The 20,468-nt window shown below is 41.0% G+C and overlaps 1 protein-coding gene across 1 annotated transcript; it reads right to left on the bottom strand.

Moving 5' to 3' along the window:
• Positions 1–3,128: 3,128 nt before the first annotated feature.
• LOC148999193 (exopolygalacturonase-like) lies at positions 3,129–3,887 on the bottom strand. The gene is made up of 3 exons (XM_089141395.1): positions 3,696–3,887; positions 3,451–3,591; positions 3,129–3,362 (listed from the first exon to the last, which is right to left on the bottom strand). The coding sequence occupies exons 1-3, from the start codon at positions 3,885–3,887 to the stop codon at positions 3,129–3,131; spliced, it is 567 nt and encodes a 188-aa protein (XP_088997521.1).
• Between the last annotated feature and the right edge of the window lie 16,581 nt (positions 3,888–20,468).

Below are 20,468 nucleotides of genomic sequence, written 5' to 3'. Positions count from 1 at the left end.
TTGGCCATTGCATTGAGGATATGCCACAGACGAGTGCTTGCATTCAATATGATAGTCTGCACAGAATTCTTTGAATCTTTCATTGTCAAATTGTGGTCCGTGATCAGTCAGTAGAATCTTTTGTAGGTCATATCTGAATATGACATGATTTCTGAAGAACTTTTCAATATTACTTGTTGTAGTTGTTGCCAGGGCTTCCGCTTCTACCCATTTCATGAAATAATCGATTGCAACCACTAAAAACTTTTTCCCTCCAGTTGTAACAGGAAAAGGCCCCAACAAATCCATACCCCACATGGCAAATGGAAGGGGATTAAGAATTAATGTTAGATGCTCTGCTGGCTGGTTCTGAATTGGGGCATGAATTTGACATTGATGACACCTTCTTACATATTCAATCACCTCAGATTGCATACGTGGCCAATAAAATCCTTGTCTTAGAATTTTATAAGCCAAAGCTTTCCCACCTAAGTGGTTTCCACAAATTCCTTCGTGGACCTCCGATAAGGGATAAAGAGCGTTAGAGGGTCCCAAACATATCAAAAGTTGCCCAGAAACTGTTCTTTTATATAATAGCTCATTCTTTAGAATAAACCTGGCGGCTCTTCTTTTCACAGTTCTGGCCTTTTCCCTATCTTCAGGTAGAAAACCATCCTTCAGATACTGTATAATAGGATCCATCCAAGATATCTCCGCGTCAATTTCCATTATCTTTGGCTCTGAATATGCCGAAATATCTAGCTCCTCATAATATACAGCTTGTGGAATAGAAATAGATTTTGCGGATGTCAATTTTGCCAGAGAATCTGCTTCATTATTTTGATTTTGAGATATCCTCGTGACTGAGAAATGTGTGAACCACTCCTTACATTGCCATACTTTTTTAAGATAGCTGACCATTCGATCATCTTCTGCACCATATGCTCCCGTGACTTGACTGACCACCAGCTCAGAATCACTCTTTACTTCAATGCTTTGTACACAGAGGGATCTGGCCAGTTGTAATCCTGCAATAAGAGCTTCATACTCTGCTTCGTTGTTTGAAGCATGAAAATTAAACCAGAGTGCATTCTGAATTACAAATCCGAATGGACTTTGTAAAATCACCCCCGCTCCTGATCCCTGTGAATGACTTGACCCATCTACATGTAAGGTCCACACAGAAGACACCTCACTAGAATCTTTTTCCCCCTCTGGTGATGAAATACTTTCAGCAATAAAATCAACCAAAACTTGTGCTTTTATCGCAGTTCTAGGTTTAAAATCTATATCATGTTCTATTAACTCTACTGCCCATGACACCATTCTCCCCGCCATATCAGGTTTATGCAGTATTTTCTTTAAAGGCCAGTTGGTAAGAACAATAACTGGATGAGCCTAAAAATAAGGTCTGAGCTTCCTGGCTGCTATTATTAAGGCGAAAGCCTGTTTCTCAAATTCCGGATATCTAGATTCTGCATCTAACAATGTATGACTTACAAAGTAGATAGGATTTTGGACAGTACCTTCTTCCCGGATTAACACCGCGCTTACTGCCACCTTTGAAGAAGATAGATATATCTGCAAGCTCTCTCCGGGCTTTGGTCGAGATAAAACTGGTGGACTGGTAAGCCTCCTCTTTAGCTCTTCAAATGAATTCTGATAGTCCTCCGACCATTTGAATTCGTTGAGTGCATTTAGATTTTTCAACGCCTTGAAGAATGGTGCACACTTATCTCCTGATCTTGATATAAATCTACTTAATGCTGCAACTCTTCTTGTTAAGCTTTGAATTTCTTTCATACTGCTGGGTGCTGTCATATTTAAGATAGCCCTGATTTTTTCTGGATTTGCCTCGATACCCCCTCGCGTGACCATGTAACCAAGGAATTTACCAGATGAAACTCCAAATGCACACTTCTCAGGGTTGAGTCTCATTCCATTTCTCCTCAATACATCAAAGCACTCTCTTAAATCAGCGAGATGATCATATCTAAATTGACTTTTTACAAGAAGATTGTCTACATAAACCTCCATCTTTCTTCCAATCTGATCAGCAAACAGCTTGTTCATTGCCCTTTGGTATGTTGCACCGGCATTTTTTAACCCAAAAGGCATAACCTTATAACAATAGCTTTCCCGATTGGTCATGAATGTCGTATGAGGTTGGTCTTCCTTTTCATAAGAATTTGATTATAACCAGAATAAGCGTCCATAAAACTCAACATTTGCTGACCTGATGTAGCATCAATTAACTGATCAATTCACGGCAAAGGATAGCAATCCTCGGGACATGCCTTGTTCAAATTAGTGTAATCTACACACATTCCCATTTTCCATTATGCTTTTTTACCATTACCACATTCGCTAGCCACCTTGGACACTCGATTTGCTCAATAAACTCAGATCTCCTAAGCTTGTCCACTTCAACTTTAATTGCATCATGTTTTTCTGATGAGAAATTCCTTCGCCTCTGTTTCACTGGCTTGATAGATTTATCTATCCAAAGGCAATGCTCTGCCACTTCTCTGCTTAAACCTGGCATGTCTTGTGTTGACCAGGCGCTAAATGAAGAAATTCTCTCAATTGCTCCTTGTCCTGACTGTTTTGCTGAAGAAATTCTCTCAATTGCTCCTTGTCCTGACTGTTCTGATCAACTCCTATCATGGTCCCTTTTTCTGGATTCTCCAAACCAAAACAAAATTTCTCCATCTTTTCTACCGGTTCACCTCTTTGAATTTTTTCCTCATCCCTTTTATCCGTAACTTCCACAGTAAGGGCGAGTGCCTTACCTTGTGCTTTTGAATCCTTTAAAAAGGTTGTATAGCTTTGCCTTGAAGTTTTCAGATCCGATTTGCATTCTCCAATGCCTCCTTCAGTTGGGAACTTGACCTTCAAATATCTCGTCGAAACTATTGCCCCAATAGCATTCAACGTTGGTCTCCCGAGAATTATATTGTATGCTGATAGACTTTTTATTAACAAAAATTTAGTAACTGTAGTTACCGGTTGTGGATGTGTTCCCAGTGTTATTGTCAGTTCCACAGTTCCTTCTACCGAAATAGACTCTCCAGAAAATCCAAATAGCCTTGTGCCGCAATGTTTTATCTTGACTGTATCCAAAATAAGTTACCTTTGTTAATGAAACCCTAACGATAGATTACACAAAACCAGCAAGTAAAATAGTTGAATCCATATCCACTTACTGTTGGAAGAACTTTACAATTGGTGAGACTTTTAGGGCATTTATTGGCAAGCCATGATACAGCGCCTTGGCCATCAAAAGTCCCACCTCCGGTCAACGTCAATCCGGTCACCCATCCAAACTCGACCCAATCATCCAAATCATACTTGCCCAAATCCATGATTGCCTTCAAGTCACCCTGTATAGATAATCGAAAACCTCAGGTTAGGGAACAATCCAATCTGTTTTGAGAAGAAAGAAATGGTTTTTTTGCTATAGAAATACACCTGCATCTGGACAGTAAGGGAACCAGTGTTTTTACAGGGCCCCTTGAATTTAAGGGGACCAACTAAGAAGCTTCCTTTTGGTATGGAAAGTGTAGCTGAACCTAAAGATTGACATGTTTCTTTCCAAGCCGCCATGAAAGCCTGCAAAATTTAGGGTTCATAATATCTCTCTGCAAACCATAAAAGAAAAAGAAGAAAAGAAAAAAGAAAAAAAGAATGAGAATTAAGAATTGTGGATTGATTACGTTGGTATCGTCACTTCGTCCATCTCCTTTAGCGCCATAACGCATAATGTCGAAAGTGCCGCCGGAGCCTCCTGGTGCAGCTGCTGTCTTTTTAGGGGTCGTTGCAACTGCTTTTTCTCCAAGGATTCTTTCTCCATTAACAATCCAGGTAAAAGAAGTTAAGAAAATCCAGAAAAGAATAGCACCATGCATAATTCTTCCTTTTTTTATTTGGCTTTTTCTTTTTCTTTTTCTTGGATGGAACTTAATTTGTTTTTAGGATGATCTTTCCCATTTTCCTCTCAACAGGAGATTCAAATTTATATGAAATTCAACATTGTGATACTTGGGTTGGATACCAACGGCCATAACTAACTTCTTCCAAGAATATCTACTTTTTTCTGTAGCCACAATCGTCAGCTAAAATATCCACTAGAAATCGGGAATGAACTACCTATTATCCCTCTCTTCCTCCCTTCCTTCTACTTCTGCGGATGTAAGCACTCTACCTTGGTGACATCTTCACAAAGTGAATCAAATGCATAAATTTTTATTTTTCATATTAAAAAGAATCCTTAAATCACTAAATCAAACAATATATATTTCCTGCATGATTATTGCATGCATTTTTTACGTTAACAACCTTCTAATGCATGGTTTTTGCTCCAATTAGTCGACTGGAAACTTTTGGTTCTATTCCGTGCGATTTCTTTTGCATTGGTTTGATCTCTCGAAATCTCTTAGAGAAATGGTTTCAAACTGGAGAGTTCACCTCTTTAAAGACAGAGCTGGAAGAACAACTTCACTACTCTCAGTGCTCTCTCTCCTGAAAGAAAAAAAAATGGAGAGAATTTCCATTATGCTCTTCTTCTTATTCATGTCGACAGTACTTGTTTCGTTACCAGATGATTCAACGGAGATAATCTTCAGGTTCCAACAATACCTTGCCCTGAATACTATGCTGCTGCAGATTTCATTCACTCTCAAGCCAAATCCATCGGCCTTGAATCACAAACCCTTGATTTGAAACTCTGCAAGGATTGCATCACCCAATGAAAATTATCGTGTTTTCTTTGCGGAGAGATGTCCATGGTGGTTAGTGATCAAAGCCACTAAGGTCAAAACCTTACGACGACGGTGCCATGGAGAACTTATTGAAGAGCATAGAGATTGTGAGGAGGTTCCGAGCTGCCCAACTGGACATGGTGAAGGCGGGTTTGAAGGAAGAAGGCGATGTCATTTCAGTGAACATAGACTTTTTGAAGGCTGGGGCACCATCTCCAACTGTAAGCTAAAGTCTCAAAAAGTAGAGAACTCTTAAAGGTTGAATGAATATATTGATTCCAGACCTAAAACTCATTAGAAGTTTCAAACATAAACTAATAATTTAAATTCGAGCAAAACAGGGGAGCATAGAATGTCAAATTACCCAAAAAAACAACAAAAGAGAAGAATAAGGGGAGGAGAAAACTGTATATAAGCAATAGGAAGGGAGAATGATAGGCCCTTAGATCATGCCAAGTGGCAGAGAGAGAGAGGGGGGATTAAGGTTGATTATGGGTTATAAATACCGGTAAAATGTGAATAGTTAGGGATTATTTATATGAGTGCTAACGGTGTGCTTTGAGGGTTATTGGCAAAATTATAACCAATGTATCATTATTTTATCAAGTAAATCACATTAGTTTTTGTTGAGTATGGCTCATGCTTCTCATTGTGTTGCAGACAAGCACGGGTCCAGCTACCCGGTGAGTGAGCGGAGGTGTGTAGGCAATGCCTCCATAGCCTGTAGAGGGTCCATGTTTTTTTGGGCCTTGAAGTTTGTTTTCTGTTTAGGGTGGGGCCATGAATAGCGGTGGCTTAGGGTTTCTAAGCTCCCATATAATTATTCTCTTCTAATAGAGCATTGTATGTAGTTGTTTTCATGAATAATATAGTGAAAAACCTAATGTTGGACATAGCCTCTGATGTGTCCAAAATCTGCTCAGCCCTTAGATCTCCTTGAGATGACCTATAAAATGAAAGCTTCAGATGTGGCCTGACCGTTGGGGTCGGGAGTCCACCTCCGAAGGCTAAGTCAGTTGATGAGCATAATCACAAACGGCTCTGTTAGACGCACAGAGCTAAGGAATGAAAAACTAGGAAAGTGTTCTAGATCGTAAACCTCTGATAGTTTACGTCTACCAGTGTGTATATAGATCTGAGTCCTTCTCACCTCGTAGGTAAGTAAGGTTTATATAGAGTGTACCTTCCAATCTTCTTCGTTGGATGCATTTGAGCCTTCTTCGGATAGTCATTGGATCCTAACAGTTAGATCCGTTGAGCAATAGACTTCTACTAGTTTGAACTAGTAGAGGACTCCTGAGATAACCTCTTGGTTATTCAAGGATTATCCCTTCAATAATGATAAGTGACAGCCGCCAAGTTTTGTTTGCCATCATTAGGGTAATTAACCTAATCCATATGTCGGATTAGGGTGTGCCTCTGGCCGATTTATTTTTCTTCCTCAGCAAGCTATCTTCTAGACCCGGCTCGCTCGGAAGCGAGTCGATTCCCTCTCCCCTCGACCGGGGTCGAGCGTCAAACCGAGTACGAACCAGGTTCGATCATATTTCCTCCGTATCACGAGCCCCCCAGGACCAAGCATTCGGTCAATTCCGAGGGCTTGGTTTTTAACTGGGTTCTTCGTCAGGAAATAGTCTCTGCATATTCCACTAAATGTAATATCACATTTAATGCGGTGGTCACTTTTCCTCGAGTGTTGTGAGGACAATGCCACGCGTCTCTTTGTAGGCGATCAATCGTGGCTCACGTAACCCAAGCGACGGTTTCCGAACGCCTGTTTTGGATTTGTGAGTTCAAACTTTCAAAACGTCTTCAAATCTTGACCGTTGATGTTGAATCAATCTTTATCGTTTAGGTCCTCGAACACTCATGCGGGTGCTTAAAAGCGGTTCATTGTCTTCATAGGTTTCATTCTTCTTGTCTGGAATTTGAACTTTCGTCGTCTACTTTGCGCCTTCTCGCTCTCAAGCCTTTGCTTCACTGAATCAGTAAGTTTGATGATCCTTTTGCAAAATTTAAACTTCCTGTCTCCAGTTTTTTTGTACCTTACTGAAACTTGTAATGGAGGATAATAGGGTTTCTTCTTCCCTGGTACCCAGTGTAAGTAATAGTAGTGGTAACGAAGCTTTTGCTTCCCTTCCTTCCGAACAGTCGGATAGTGATAATAAAACCCTAACTGTCCTCTGGCGCGAATTTGCTAAAGTTTCCCATAAAAGTTTAGAGAGAAAGGACGAAACTCCTTCCGCCCTTCCTGAGTCTGGATCTTCCAAGACTCCTAGGGTGACTACCGAGTCTTCTTGGCAGTCAAAACAAATTTCTAGGTCTAATGGCGGACCTAGTTCTGTTCCCTCCTCTTACAAGGAGGAAACCCTTCTTTCGGCAATCCAGGGTTTTGATTTTCCTTCCTCTTATCATATTAGGGCTCCCCATCCTGATGAGAGGGTTGATTCGACCCTTCCGGGCGAGTTTTCCCTGTACATAGATGCACTGGAAAGCGGGGTTTGCTTTCCTTTTTTCAATCCTTTGTTCTCAGCCATTCTGAATCACTGGGACATTTTCCTTGGAATGCTCCTTCCCAATAGCTGGCGTCTCATCGTCGGCTTCTTGGGTTTGTGTTTTGAACTTGGCGTTATGCCATCTCTTGCTCTTTTTGTGCACTTTCATCTTCTTTCTATCTCCCATCCTTCCGGCTGGGTTGTACTCTCCAAGCGTAATAAGACTGAGCTTGACTAGAGGGGCAGCATTGTGAAACCCAGCCCTGACCCTAATCCAGAAACTATGTTATTTGTAGGTCCAGTGACCCAAAGTAAGGCAAGAAGTCATCTTTGGGCCATTTCCGTTGAAGACTTGATGGCTGGATTGGAATCCATGAGTGTTGATGCTAGTGTCCCAATGGTGGAAACTGCACCTAGATGAAGATTGGATTAGTTGATGGTCTTGGAGTGGTCTCTGTATTGATTCAAAAGCATTTCTAACTCCTAGGTATGTCACTCTAGGTGTGTGCAAAACCCCTTGATGTTTGGACTTTATCTGAGCCTTCAATTCCCTGTTTTGAAGTTGCTGTCTTGATTGGTCGACTCATTGGTCGATTGGTCCAATCGACCAATCAATCGACCAATTGATTCTGTTTTTGAAATTTGAATCCTGTCTCTTCTATTTAAGTCTAATCTCGGGAATACTCCGCCTCCTCCGCCTCCTAAGCCTCTGGAATGAGTTAGAACCCTAATCTAACCCATTCCCTTGCATCCTTTGGTGATTTCTCGCAAAGACTTGAAGAATTCTTCATCTTTCTTCGGCAAAGGTATGATTTCACTCACTCTCTCTTCTATCTCTGATTTTTTTCTTTTATTCTGTTCTTCATTGAGATCAGAAAGATGATGAAGCATTCTTGTAATCATCAATTCTCTGATCTCACCATATTCTTTAAGACTCATGATCATCATCATGATCTTAAACCCTGCCTGTTGAATTCTTGAAAATCTAACCCTAATTCTTTGAAACCCTAACCTATGTGATTGTCTGGAGAACTTTTGGTAACCTACCTTGTGAAAGGGAAATCCTTTTTGGGTGACCTTGTGTTAACCTAAAACTTAATCATCTATATTTTCCTGTTTTGATTTGTCTTTGTTCATTCAGATGTCACAATTATTTGTCCAGGGAGCCAAAAGGGTGAAACCCTAATTTTCTTGGATTAAACCCAGGAACCCCCTTGTTGATCATGTTAACCCAATTATTATGTTTTCTTTACTAGATCTGAATTCTTTCTTATCCTAGTTCATTATCTTTAATTTTTCTATTTTTCCCTCCTAACCTATGTTCAACCTAATTAGGTTAACCTCATGATTTCTAGGTTGTAACTTGAGAACTTGTTTTGATTTATGATTTGATATTCTCTATATCCTAGAATACTACCATGAGAATTCCCCTCTAATTTGTATCCTTTTGAACCATCGAATTTGGTTCTGGATTCTCAAAATTCGGATTCTTGCAGGCCATTGTCTGCATTGGTCGACTCATTGGTCGACTGGTCTAGCAGATCAATCAATCGACCAATGAGTACAGCAACCTCAATCTTGGTCTGTTTCGATTGATTTATGATCTTTTCCTTTATGCATCTTTCCTAACATGTTGTGTGCACTTGTTTAGGACTGTCTTCTCCGGTTTAGTCAAGATCATACTTGATTCTTTAAGATTCCATTCGAGTTAGAAGGTAAGGACAATTAATTCCTTAACTGCATAGATTACTTGTTCTCTGGTTTCTACTTTATGAAACTATGAGATTACCTACTGTTATTGTATTTTAATTCTGATCTCCTACTGTGGGAACAGTAGCACTTGTTTCTATCATCTTTTTCATTATTTATGTTATATGAGTTACTTATTACTGCTTAATCTGATGTCGCTTTTACATTCTCTTTTATATGATGAACTACTGGTTGTGTGTGTCATGACTGATCTGAGAATGTGTTTGATTAAGTTTGGTTTGGGATTGGGAGGTGTCCTTTTGACACTTCTGTCCTTGGACATTATCGGATATAGTATGGGATGTTTCCGGGGTTGCCCATCGACGCTTTCCCGAATCAATGGTTGTCATACCTAGGGATGTCTAGCAATGTTTGGCTAGGATACACCCTTGTTATATCAGACCCGATTCCGGAAGGGTATTGAGACCGAACGACCCGTGGTAGCAATGGGGATTCACGAGCACTCAAGACCAGTGAGTTATATCCGTGAGAGGACGGGAATCACATTGTGGGGGCCATTTATTGGAGGGTTGCATATGGCTGGACTTGGGCTCATGGGCGCTCGAGACCGGTGAGTTATATCCGTGAGAGGACATGAGAGCTTCCCGTTTACCATATGTGGATAACTAATAGGGTTGATGAGTCCGGTGAGTAATATCCGTGACTCTAGTGTGAAGGATACCGGAAAGAATCCCGAGAGGGGAGGAATGGAAGTATCTGGAACTGACTTGATATAACTAAGTAGATGACTTGCATTGGGCTAGGCTTTTCCTTGACATACGCCAGTACTTATGCCAAATGGTTGTGAGAGAGTGTGTTGACTTAACCCCCTGCCATGGTTTGTCCGAGAGGGATGCCGGACCCACTACGAACAGGAGCTGTACGCGTGACCTACCCAAAGAAGTACAGTGCTATGACTTAAAGCATGTCTGCCATAGAGACCAGCATACATAGAGTTAGATGCATTCATACTTTATCTGTTTCATACTGCATTGCATCATGTTATGTTTTTCCACATGTTATCTATGATATTATGGATTAACTACCTTACTGAGTTTCTTCGAAACTCATTCCTTTTGTATATTTCTTTTTGTTAGATTATCCTGCAGATATAGATTATCATGACGAGCAGTACAGCGAAGCACAAGTTGATGAAGCGTATTACACGCAAAGTGCTGGCAACGATCAAGATTACTTTGATGATTCCTAGGCGGATCAAGCTGCGCACTACTTTTGAGAACTGCATAGAGTTAGAACGGATTCATTGGATTGATGAAGTCCATACTTATGAAGACATTATCTATAAACTTGAAGACGCTTGATCTTAGTTTATTTCTTAGTACATTTGTTTCAGTTGTAATTCCTTTTGATTTTCATACTACGTTCCGCTATTTTTGGTGAAGTGAGTTTCCGCCTCACTTTACTCCTTTTTGATATCATTGGATATCTGGTATCTTTCTGCACTCGATTATACTGATTGTTCATTATTTGTTTTGAACCTTGTTTATAATATTAAAACTTGATTTCTTTTCCTGTTTATGATTATGTTATTGTATATGTGGGAGGATGATTTCCTCGATACTTATCTTCGGGGCTGTGGATCACACTCTCGGGTATGCCAGTTAGGGTACCGGCTGGGAGGATGTGAGCATTCTTGCCAAAGGAACTTGCCCTTCTAATCACAAAGGATGGCGCAAACGATATTTTTTCTGTCGTGCGCCTCAGTCAGATCTCAACTTCCCGATCATCATATCCACCCAGCCGGTACCCCATTTGGAATACCCGGGATGTGATCCACAATCCAAGGATCAATGATCTGAGGTCCATGCGTCCCACATACACGGTAACACAATCATGAACAGTAATAATCAATGGTAAAAACAACTAATATCAAGTATCATGAATAAGACAAGATTAACTAAATCAGAGTGCGGAATATAGATAATAAATAAGGTATGATCAAAATCAAAAAGGGCGAGAAGGTATGGTAGTCACCCTTTCAAGGCAGCGGAAAAGTATTAAATCAAGTTAGTTACATATCCAAGTATCACCGGAATAATTCAAAGACACGTTAATTACAAAATCCAAGGTTCCACAAATACACCTGGGGAATGGGGCACTATGCTAGGGTTTCTTCTATACTAATGGTAGTCTCCTCAACAGTACGGATGAAGTAAACCCAGCGCTGCCGCTCCCGCACAACTGTGGGGCTAACCATGGTGCGAATAATAATCCTCCTCGGCTGCAATATACGAATCCTCACCGATGCCACTACCCAAAGGGTAGTATGTGGAATCATAGTCCGCCTCATAGGAGGTGCCATCGTAATCTTCGGTACCTGGAATGTAATCTAAAACATTTGCACAAAAGGAATGAGTTCGAAGAACTCAGGAAGGAAGTTATTCCATAATTAGAAATCATACACATTCATAACATATAATAATGCAATGTGATATGGAACATATGATGCAGATATGAGCCTAACTCTATGAATGCTGGTCTCTAAGGTAGACATGCTTTAAGTCATAGCACCGTACTTCTCTGGGTCGTCAGTCACTCTCCCATTTCCATATTTTGGGAATGCCCGGGGAAGATCGGTAAAGTCATCAAAAACCATGGTAAGGGGAATCGGTCACCGCTCTCTCACATCACCATTTGGTCAAGTACTGGCGCATGTCACAGTAAAGCCTAGCCCAATGCAAGTCATCTACTCAGTCGGTCAAGTCAGATTCAGATACGTCCATTCCTTGCCCCCGGCGATCCTTTCCGGTATCCTTCACACTAGAGTCAGCGAAATCCCGGATTTCGGACTCATCAACCCTATTGGTCATCCACATATAGTAAACGGGAAGCTCTCACGTCCTCTCACGGATTGGTTACCGGTCTTGAGAGCCCGTGAGCCCAAGTCTATCCATATGCAACTCTACCAATAAATGGCCCATTTCAGGTATCCGTAGCATGGTTTATGTCCCTACCGGATTGGCTACCGGCCTAGAGCGCCCATCCAACCATACACTACCACGGGTTGTTCGGTCTCAATGCCCTTCCGATTCGGGTCTGACATGACAAGGATGAACCTAGCCACACAACTAGACACTCCTATGTATGTCATCCAATAACTCGGGAGAGTGTCGATAGGCACCATCGGAGAACATCCCATACTATTCCCTCTGATGCCCAAGGACAGAAGTGTCGAGAGGACACCCTCCAATCCCAAGTCATACGTAAGCAATCACACATCAGATCTCATCATTTCTCATGCATCCAATGCATATTCATAATAGTACTCAAATCATGATATTGAAAAGAATCATTATAAACATAAGCAAATAAAAATGATAGAGTAACACAACAAATGTATAAAGATTTAAATGTTACTGTTCTAACACATATGTATCAGTATCATAATGATTGAAAGAAATTTAGGGATTTCATTTTTTGAATAAAGCATAGTTCAATATTCGATGACTTATATGTTTATGGATATAACCATCCTTACCTTGGATGAGTTGATGATGAATTGAGAATACCAAGAATAGTCCAATAGAAGTGTTAAGGCCCTAAACAAACATCAATAATAAGTTAGAAAAGAAGTCGGGAAGATTGGATGTCATTTGAGTCAAAACTGACGAAGGTTGCTGTCAGCAACAGCTTTGGTCGATGGTTTTGGTCGATGGTATCGACCAAAATAATCCTCGGGCAGAATAGTGGATTTTGGGGATTTTGGTCCGAAATGAGTCTTCCGGTGTTCGGATCAATCTGAAACTTGGAGGCATACTTAACAACAGTAGTAGGACACTATAAATCAAGGAATTTACCCAATCCAATGGTCTAATTAAAAAGCCCCAATTTGAGCTATCAAGTTCAAGTGATAAACATCATGGCATGAGTTGGAATTGATTGCATTGATGAGGAATAGCATGCAATAGCTAGAGAAACTAATAGAAATTCGATTGGAATCATATGGCAATGTTAAACATGAACATAATACACTTTATAGCTCAGTTTGATATCAAATGGTATGATGTTAATAGGTAAATCATGGAATACATATGCTAGGCATGAGATATAAGCATTAGCATCAATGAATGGCTAAGGGAATCATGGATTGAGCATGAGTAGGCACTTGGAGTGGTGGTTGCAAGGTTGCAGCACCATTCCAAATGTCCCATCAGCAAGATGACAATAGAAAAGAGTAGGAAATGGTAGGGTAGAGAGTGGAATGAAGAGTCATACCTTAGTGTAGAAGATGAAGGCAAGAATCAATGATAAACTAAGTGTCTTTGATGAGATACCCTTCACACTAACCAAGGATCTGCTTTGGGAAGCTCTCCCCACGTTCCCAGGTGAGAAAAATGATTGCAAAAGGCTCAAGGCTCGAGGTCATATTAAATAGAAAAGGAATATTCCATGGAATCATTAACTTGGCAGACTAGGACATTTTGGTCGATGGTATCGACCAAAATGATCGACCAAAATGTTTTCAGCAGAAAACTCAGGTTTAGAACAGCAACTTCAAGTAGGGATTTGAAAGGCTATACAAGGTCAAATTGAGTGAGGTTTTCTTCCACAATTCAATCAAGAAGTCTAGTTTCTGGGAATACCTTCGGATTGTGCACAGAAGGTCATTTGGTACATCAACCATATTAATCTTCTCCGATGCGCAGACTTTCCTTAAACACTGACAATGCATTTAAGCAAGGGGTATCATTGTCAATGTCCATGGGCTCGGTCTCCTAATCATGATCATCAATCAGAATGGTCCATAAATCTCTTCTTCCACCGCTTAGGGTCCTCGGACCTGAATACAACAGTGGATCCGGGTCAGGGTCAAGGTTAGAATAGGGCTGGATATTACCTTCTCCCCCCCTTAAAAGAATTTCGTCCTCGAAATTGAAAGCGTACCTGTGCTTCCAAAAAGATGAGGAAACTTCTCCTTCATGTCTTCTTCTTTCTCCCATGAAGCTTCTTCAGGGGTATGGTTTTTCCATCGGATCTTCACCAGAGGGATGGTGCGATTCCGCAACTGCTTGTCCTTTCTATCTAGGATCTCGGCTGGTCCTTCATCATAAGAAAGATCGGCACTATGTCCTTCGGGTGCTTGCTGTAGTATGTGCTCCGGGTTTTCTAGGTATTTCTGAAGCATTGAAACGTGGAACACATTGTGAACTCCAGTAAGTGACGGAGGCAAGGCCAAGTGGTATGCTACCGGTCCAACCCTTTCCAGAATCTCAAAAGGTCCAATGAAGCGGGGACTAAGCTTTCCTTTCACATTGAATCTTGTCACCCCTTTCATAGGTGATACTTTAAGGAAGACTTTCTCTCCAATTGGAAATTCTAAGTCGGTTCTTCTCTTGTCGGCATATGACTTCTGTCTAGATTGAGCATACATAATCCTTTCCCGAATCATGTCAACCATATCACTGGTAGCTTCAATCATCTCTGGACCTAAGACTTTTCTTTCACCAGTCTCTGTCCAATACAAGGACGTTCTACAAGTGTTACCATACAAAGCCTTAAACGGAGCCATGCCTATTGTTGCTTGATAACTGTTGTTATAGGCAAACTCGACTAAGGCTAGGTGTTCATCCCAATTTCCACCCATGTCAACCACACAAGACCTAAGCATGTCTTCAAGAATGTGAATTGTCCGCTCAGATTGTCCATCAGACTGTGGGTGATGAGCTGTACTCAGATTCAATTAGGTTCCCAAGGCTTTCTGCAATCCATTCCAAAACCTTGAGGTGAACCTAAGATCACGGTCCGAAACGATACACACTGGTACTCCGTGTAGACGAACTACATTGTCCACATAAAGTCTAGCTAGCTTATCCAAGGAGTAGGTGATCTTCATAGGAATGAAATGGGCTGATTTAGTCAACCTATCAACAATCACCCACACAGTGTCATTTCCCTTACTCGTCCTCAGCAAGCTAGTCACAACGTCCATTGAGATATCTTCCCACTTCCAACTAGGAATAGGAAGGGGCTGAAGTAATCCAGATGGGGGTTGGCGAACAGCTTTCACACGTTGGCAAGTTCCACACCTGGCAACAAGGTCTTCAACATCTGCTTTCAAACCATTCCACCAAAAATGTTCCCTCAAGTCCTTGTACATTTTGGTACTTCCAGGGTGTACTGTAAAGATGGACTGGTGTGCTTCTTTCAATATTTCTTTCTTGATTTCATCAACAGCGGGCACACAGAGTCTACCTCTAAACAATAAGGTACCATCCATAGATGTACTAAAAGCGGGGTCCATTTCTGAATTCGAGGCAATCTTATCAATCTTCTCTTTCAACTCTTGATCAAAACTTTGCAAAGCAACAATTCTATCTCTAAGGGAGGATCTTGCAGTCATGGCATAGAGAATACAATCCGAACCCTTAGGGATCACTTCCAAACCAAATCTTTCCATCGAGGACAACAAAGGCCGACTCAAAGCATTTAAATCCAATTCTTTTCTTTGACTCTTTCTACTAAGAGCATCCGCCACTACATTTGCCTTACCCGGGTGGTACTGGATGTCACAATCATAGTCAGAGACCAACTTCAACCATCTTCTCTGTCTCATATTCAACTCCTTCTGGGTGAAGAAGTATTTCAAACTTTTATGATCCGTGAAGATGGCGATCGTCTCACCGTATAGATAGTGTCTCCAAATTTTCAAAGCAAATACAACAGCTGCAAGCTCTAAGTCATGAGTGGGGTAGTTCCGCTCATAATCCTTTAGTTGTCGAGAGGCATAAGCCACTACCTTTCCGTGTTGCATCAACACGCAACCCAAACCGATTTTAGAAGCATCAGTGTAGACTGTCAATCCACCGGAACTATCAGGTATAGTCAGAACCGGCGCGCTTGTCAATCTAACTTTCAGCTCTTCGAAGTTCTTCTCACAAGAATCGGTCCAGACAAACTTCTCCTCTTTTCTAGTTAGCTTAGTCATAGGGGCAGCCAACCTAGAAAAGTTTTCAATGAATCTCCGGTAGTATCCTGCTAATCCAAGAAAACTTCTTATCTCGGTCACGGTCTTCAATCTTTCCCAATCAGTAACAGTTTGGACTTTCTCTGGGTCAACACGAATACCCTCGGCTAAAACAACATGGCCAAGAAACACTACACTTGAGAGCCAGAAGTCACACTTGCTAAATTTAGCATAGAGTTTCTTTTCTCCCAACCTTTGCAACGTGCAGTTCTGGTGCTCCGCATGCTCTTCCTCATTCTTTGAGTAAATCAAGATGTCATCAATGAAAACGATTACAAATTTATCGAGTACATCGTGAAATACTCGGTTCATGAGATCCATGAACACGGCAGGGGCATTAGTCAAGCCGAAAGGCATCACTTTAAATTCATAATGTCCGTACCTTGTTTTGAACGCTGTCTTAAGGATGTCACTTGACTTCACCTTCAGCTGGTGATATCCCGATCTCAAATCAATCTTTGAAAAGACAGCAGCACCCTTCAACTGATCAAAAAGGTCATCAATCCGAGGCAAAGGATATCTGTCACATCCTCCCAGCCGGTACCCTATCTGGCATACCCGAGAGTGTGATCCACAGCCCAAAAGATCAAGTTTAGGAACGATCATATCCATTTCGCACAATAACATAATCAAAAGCAAGAACAAATCATAATGTTCAAGTAATTTATAAGAAAAGTCAAAAAAGGATCTCAAAAGGATCACTATAGAATATCAGAGTGCGGAATAACAAGATACCAAATCAAAAGACAACTGTAGAGTATAGCGGAAATATACCCTACAAACACATGCGGAAGGTAGATCGAAATCTAAATAAAGCTCTAAGCTAATACAAGTAAAGTAAAAGATAAGTCTAGAAGAAACAAAGGAAATCTAATCCACATCTTCAATCAGCTCTTCTTGTTCTTCAGTCTTCATCTTCTTCACCTTGCGCTTCCTCATACGGGCCGTCAAAGAAATACAAACCTGTAGAGAAGGCTAACAACAGATTGCACAAAAAAAGGAATGAGTTTCGAAAGAAACTCAGTAAGGCAAGTTAATCCATAACAACATAAATAACATGGAAGCAAACCATAACAAGATGCAATGCAATATGAAACAAGTAATGTATGTATGCATCTAAACTCTATGTATGCTGGTCTCTATGGCAGACATGCTTTAAGTCATAGCACCGTACTTCTTTGGGTAGGTCCGCTCACATCCTCAACCATTTAAGATATCTTGGATTCCCTCCAACCATTTAAGATATCTCGGGCGACCGATTGGTATTGGGTCCTGCATCCTTCTCGGACAATTTCCATGGTAAGGGGTTAAGTCAACACACTCTCTCACAACCGTTTGGCATAAGTACCGGCGCATGTCAGGGAAAAGCCTAGCCCAATGCAAGTCATCTAGTCAGTTATATCAACTCAGTTCCAGATACGTCCATTCCTCGTCCCTGACGATCCTTTCCGGTATCCTTCGCCCTAGAGTCAGCGTATCCTATGGCACCGACCAACTCGGACTACGGACTCATCAACCCTATTGGTTATCCACATATGGTAAACGGGAAGCTCTCATGTCCTCTCACGGATATAACTCACCGGTCTCGAGCGCCCATGAGCCCAAGTCTAGCCATATGCAACCCTCCAATAAATGGCCCCCACAATGTGATTCCCGTCCTCTCACGGGTTGGTTACCGGTCTTGAGCGCCCGTGAATCCCCATTGCTACCACGGGTCGTTCGGTCTCAATACCCTTCCGAATCGGGTCTGATATAACAGGGGTGTATCCTAGCCAAACACTGCTAGACATCCCTAGGTATGACAACCATTGATTCGGGAAAGTGTCGATGGGCAACCCCGGAAACATCCCATACTATTTCCGACAATGTCCAAGGACAGAAGTGTCAAAGGACACTTCCCAATCCCAAACCAAACTTAAGCAAACACATTCTCAGATCAGTCATGACATACACAACCAGTAGTTCATCATATAAAAGAGAATGTAAAAGCAACATCGAGATTAAGCGGTAATAAGTAATTCATATAACATAAACAATGAAAAGATGATATAAATAAGTGCTACTGTTCCCACAGTAGGAGATCAGAATTAAAATACAATAACAGTAGGTAATCTCATAGTTTCATAAAGTAGAAACCAGAGAACAAGCAATCTATGTAGTTAAGGAATTAACTGTCCTTACCTGATTATCGCCGAAGATAATCCAAAGATCAAAGAGAGAGACACCAAACAGGGCAAATAAACCCCTAACAAGCATAGATACAACATTAGGAAAGATACCTAAAAGATCAGAGAGCAAACGAATCAAATCGAGCGAAAAATTGAAGCTACCGACTTCATTGGTCGATTGCCTTGGTCTCTTGACCCGGTCGACCAATCGATCGACCAATCGAGTCGATGCGGAATAGTGAAAACTGTTTTGGCCATAACTTCTTCGTTTGAAGTCGGATTGATCCGAAATTCGAAGGGGAACTTCCTAGGATGTATTAGAATCATATGGGAAGATAAAATCATCAAGTCATGGTAAAAATATGGGTTCTTGATTTAACCCAAGAAATTAGGGTTTCAACCTTTATGGCTCTCATGAAAAGGTTATGATCACAGGAAGAAAGGGAATGGTTGCAATCAAGAACATAATAAGAAAATCTTGTTTAGGTTAATAGAAACATTATGGGAAGATAATCATGGTCAAAAGATGGGTTCTTGATCTAACCCAAGAAATTAGGGTTTCACCCTTATGGTTCCCATAAAAAGGTTAAGATCACAGGAGGGAGGGAATTGATGATTGGCCAATTACAACAAGAATATTGAATTTAGATCAACCTCCACATTACCCATGAGGTTTCCCTCACATGGGAGGTTACCAAAAAGGTTCTCAGATAATCACCCAGGTTAGGGTTTTCAAAGATTCCACTGGCTGGGGTTGAGATCATGATGATGATCATAGATCTCAAGGAACAAGATGAGATCATGGAGTGGATGGTTGCAAGAGTGCATCATCTTCTTCCTGATCTCAGCCAAGAACATATTAAAGAAAGAAAATCAGAGATGGAGAAGAAAGAAAAGAGAGTAGACATACCTTTGATGCGAGAGGAAGAAGATTACTTCAAGTCTTGTGAGAGATCACCAAGGAATGCAAGGGAATTGATTAGATTAGGGTTGTAACTCATTCCAGAGACTTAGGAGGCATAGGAGGCAAAGTAATCCCGAGATTTGACTTAAATAGAGGAGACAGGACCAAATTGGTAAATTCAGACACCATTGGTCGATTGGATTGGTCTCTTTGGTCCAGGTCGACCAATGAGTCGACCAATCGGGACAGCAAGGTTCAAACAGGGATTCGGAGGGCTATACAAGGTCAAATTGAGTGAGGTTTTCTTCTACGAGTCAATCAAGAAGTCTAGTTTCGAGAAATACCTTCGGATCAAGAATTGGAGTTCATTAGGTCCACCAACTAGGCTCATCTTCTTCGATGCGCAAGCAGGATTTGACAGGCATAGTTCAGCAACTTCGGACAGGGATTTGGAAGGTTATATGGGGTCAAATTGAGTGAGATTTTCTCCTACAAGTCCATCAAGAAGTCTAGTTTCGGGAACTATATTCAGATTGGGCACAAGAGTTCATTAGGTATTTCAACTAATTCACCCCTCTTCGGTGCGCAGATTCAAAACTAACACTGACAATGCTCTCAAGTGAGGGGCATCATCGACAATGTCCATGGGCTTGGGTTCCGACACCAAATCGTCAACCAAAAGGGTCTACAAGCAAAAAGATAAGATCAAATCAAGGTCCAACTTTAAGGTCAAACATTTAAACTAACCCTTCTTTACCCAAAACAGATAGGGTGCCCTGGCTAGGTTTGGGCTGGATTTCACATTCTCCCCCCCTTAAAATAATTTCGTCCTCGAAATTGGGAGAGTGCTTGGTTTCAAAAAGGCAGGGGTACTTTCCTATTATCTTGGCTTCCTTTTCCCAAAGTCCACGGAAAACAAATAACAATAAGTCTTTTTGTAAGAAAACAAGGAGTAAATCTGACATGCTTTGAAATCAAATGGAAAGTATGATCATGGCTTCATGAAGATTTCACAAGGATCATGGCGAAGATTAATATGAAGATCATAAAACTTTAAGAATGAAAGGAGATTGTAGAAGAGATGGTTGCAAGGATCAATATGTTACAAGGATGCAACATCTACTTCATAATCTCAATCTCAAAGAATAAATCATAGCAAGAGTAGATCAATACAACACAAGAGAGATTACAATTCTTTGATTGAAGAATAGGGGATGAAAAGCTTGAAGTCTTGAAAGAATTAGAAGGAATAACAAATCATGGAGATCACACTTGATTTCTTTTCAAAATCATCATGTGGAGAATTCACAAGGTTATAGAGTGTATGGAGGTCCACTCTAGAACAGCAGGGATAGAAGGATCAGTCATGGGAATGATTTAAGATCATCCTCCTATCAAAGGGAAGGTAAGGCACAAGAAGAAATCATG

The sequence above is a fragment of the Hakea prostrata genome, unplaced genomic scaffold (assembly GCF_041222555.1).
Source record: "Hakea prostrata isolate BN-2017 unplaced genomic scaffold, UWA_Hpros_2 contig_27, whole genome shotgun sequence".
In the NCBI taxonomy this organism is placed as follows: Eukaryota; Viridiplantae; Streptophyta; class Magnoliopsida; order Proteales; family Proteaceae; genus Hakea; species Hakea prostrata.
This window is presented reverse-complemented; position numbering and strand designations above follow the sequence as displayed.

Bases quoted from the DNA above. Each gene is read 5' to 3' on its own strand.
- LOC148999193 (XM_089141395.1), bottom strand. From the start codon at position 3,887: ATGCATGGTGCTATTCTTTTCTGGATTTTCTTAACTTCTTTTACCTGG. The intron at 3,592-3,695 runs GTAATCAATCCA...TAAATTTTGCAG, and splicing joins GACGAAGTGACGATACCAAC to GCTTTCATGGCGGCTTGGAA. The intron at 3,363-3,450 runs GTGTATTTCTAT...TTATCTATACAG, and splicing joins CCCTTACTGTCCAGATGCAG to GGTGACTTGAAGGCAATCAT.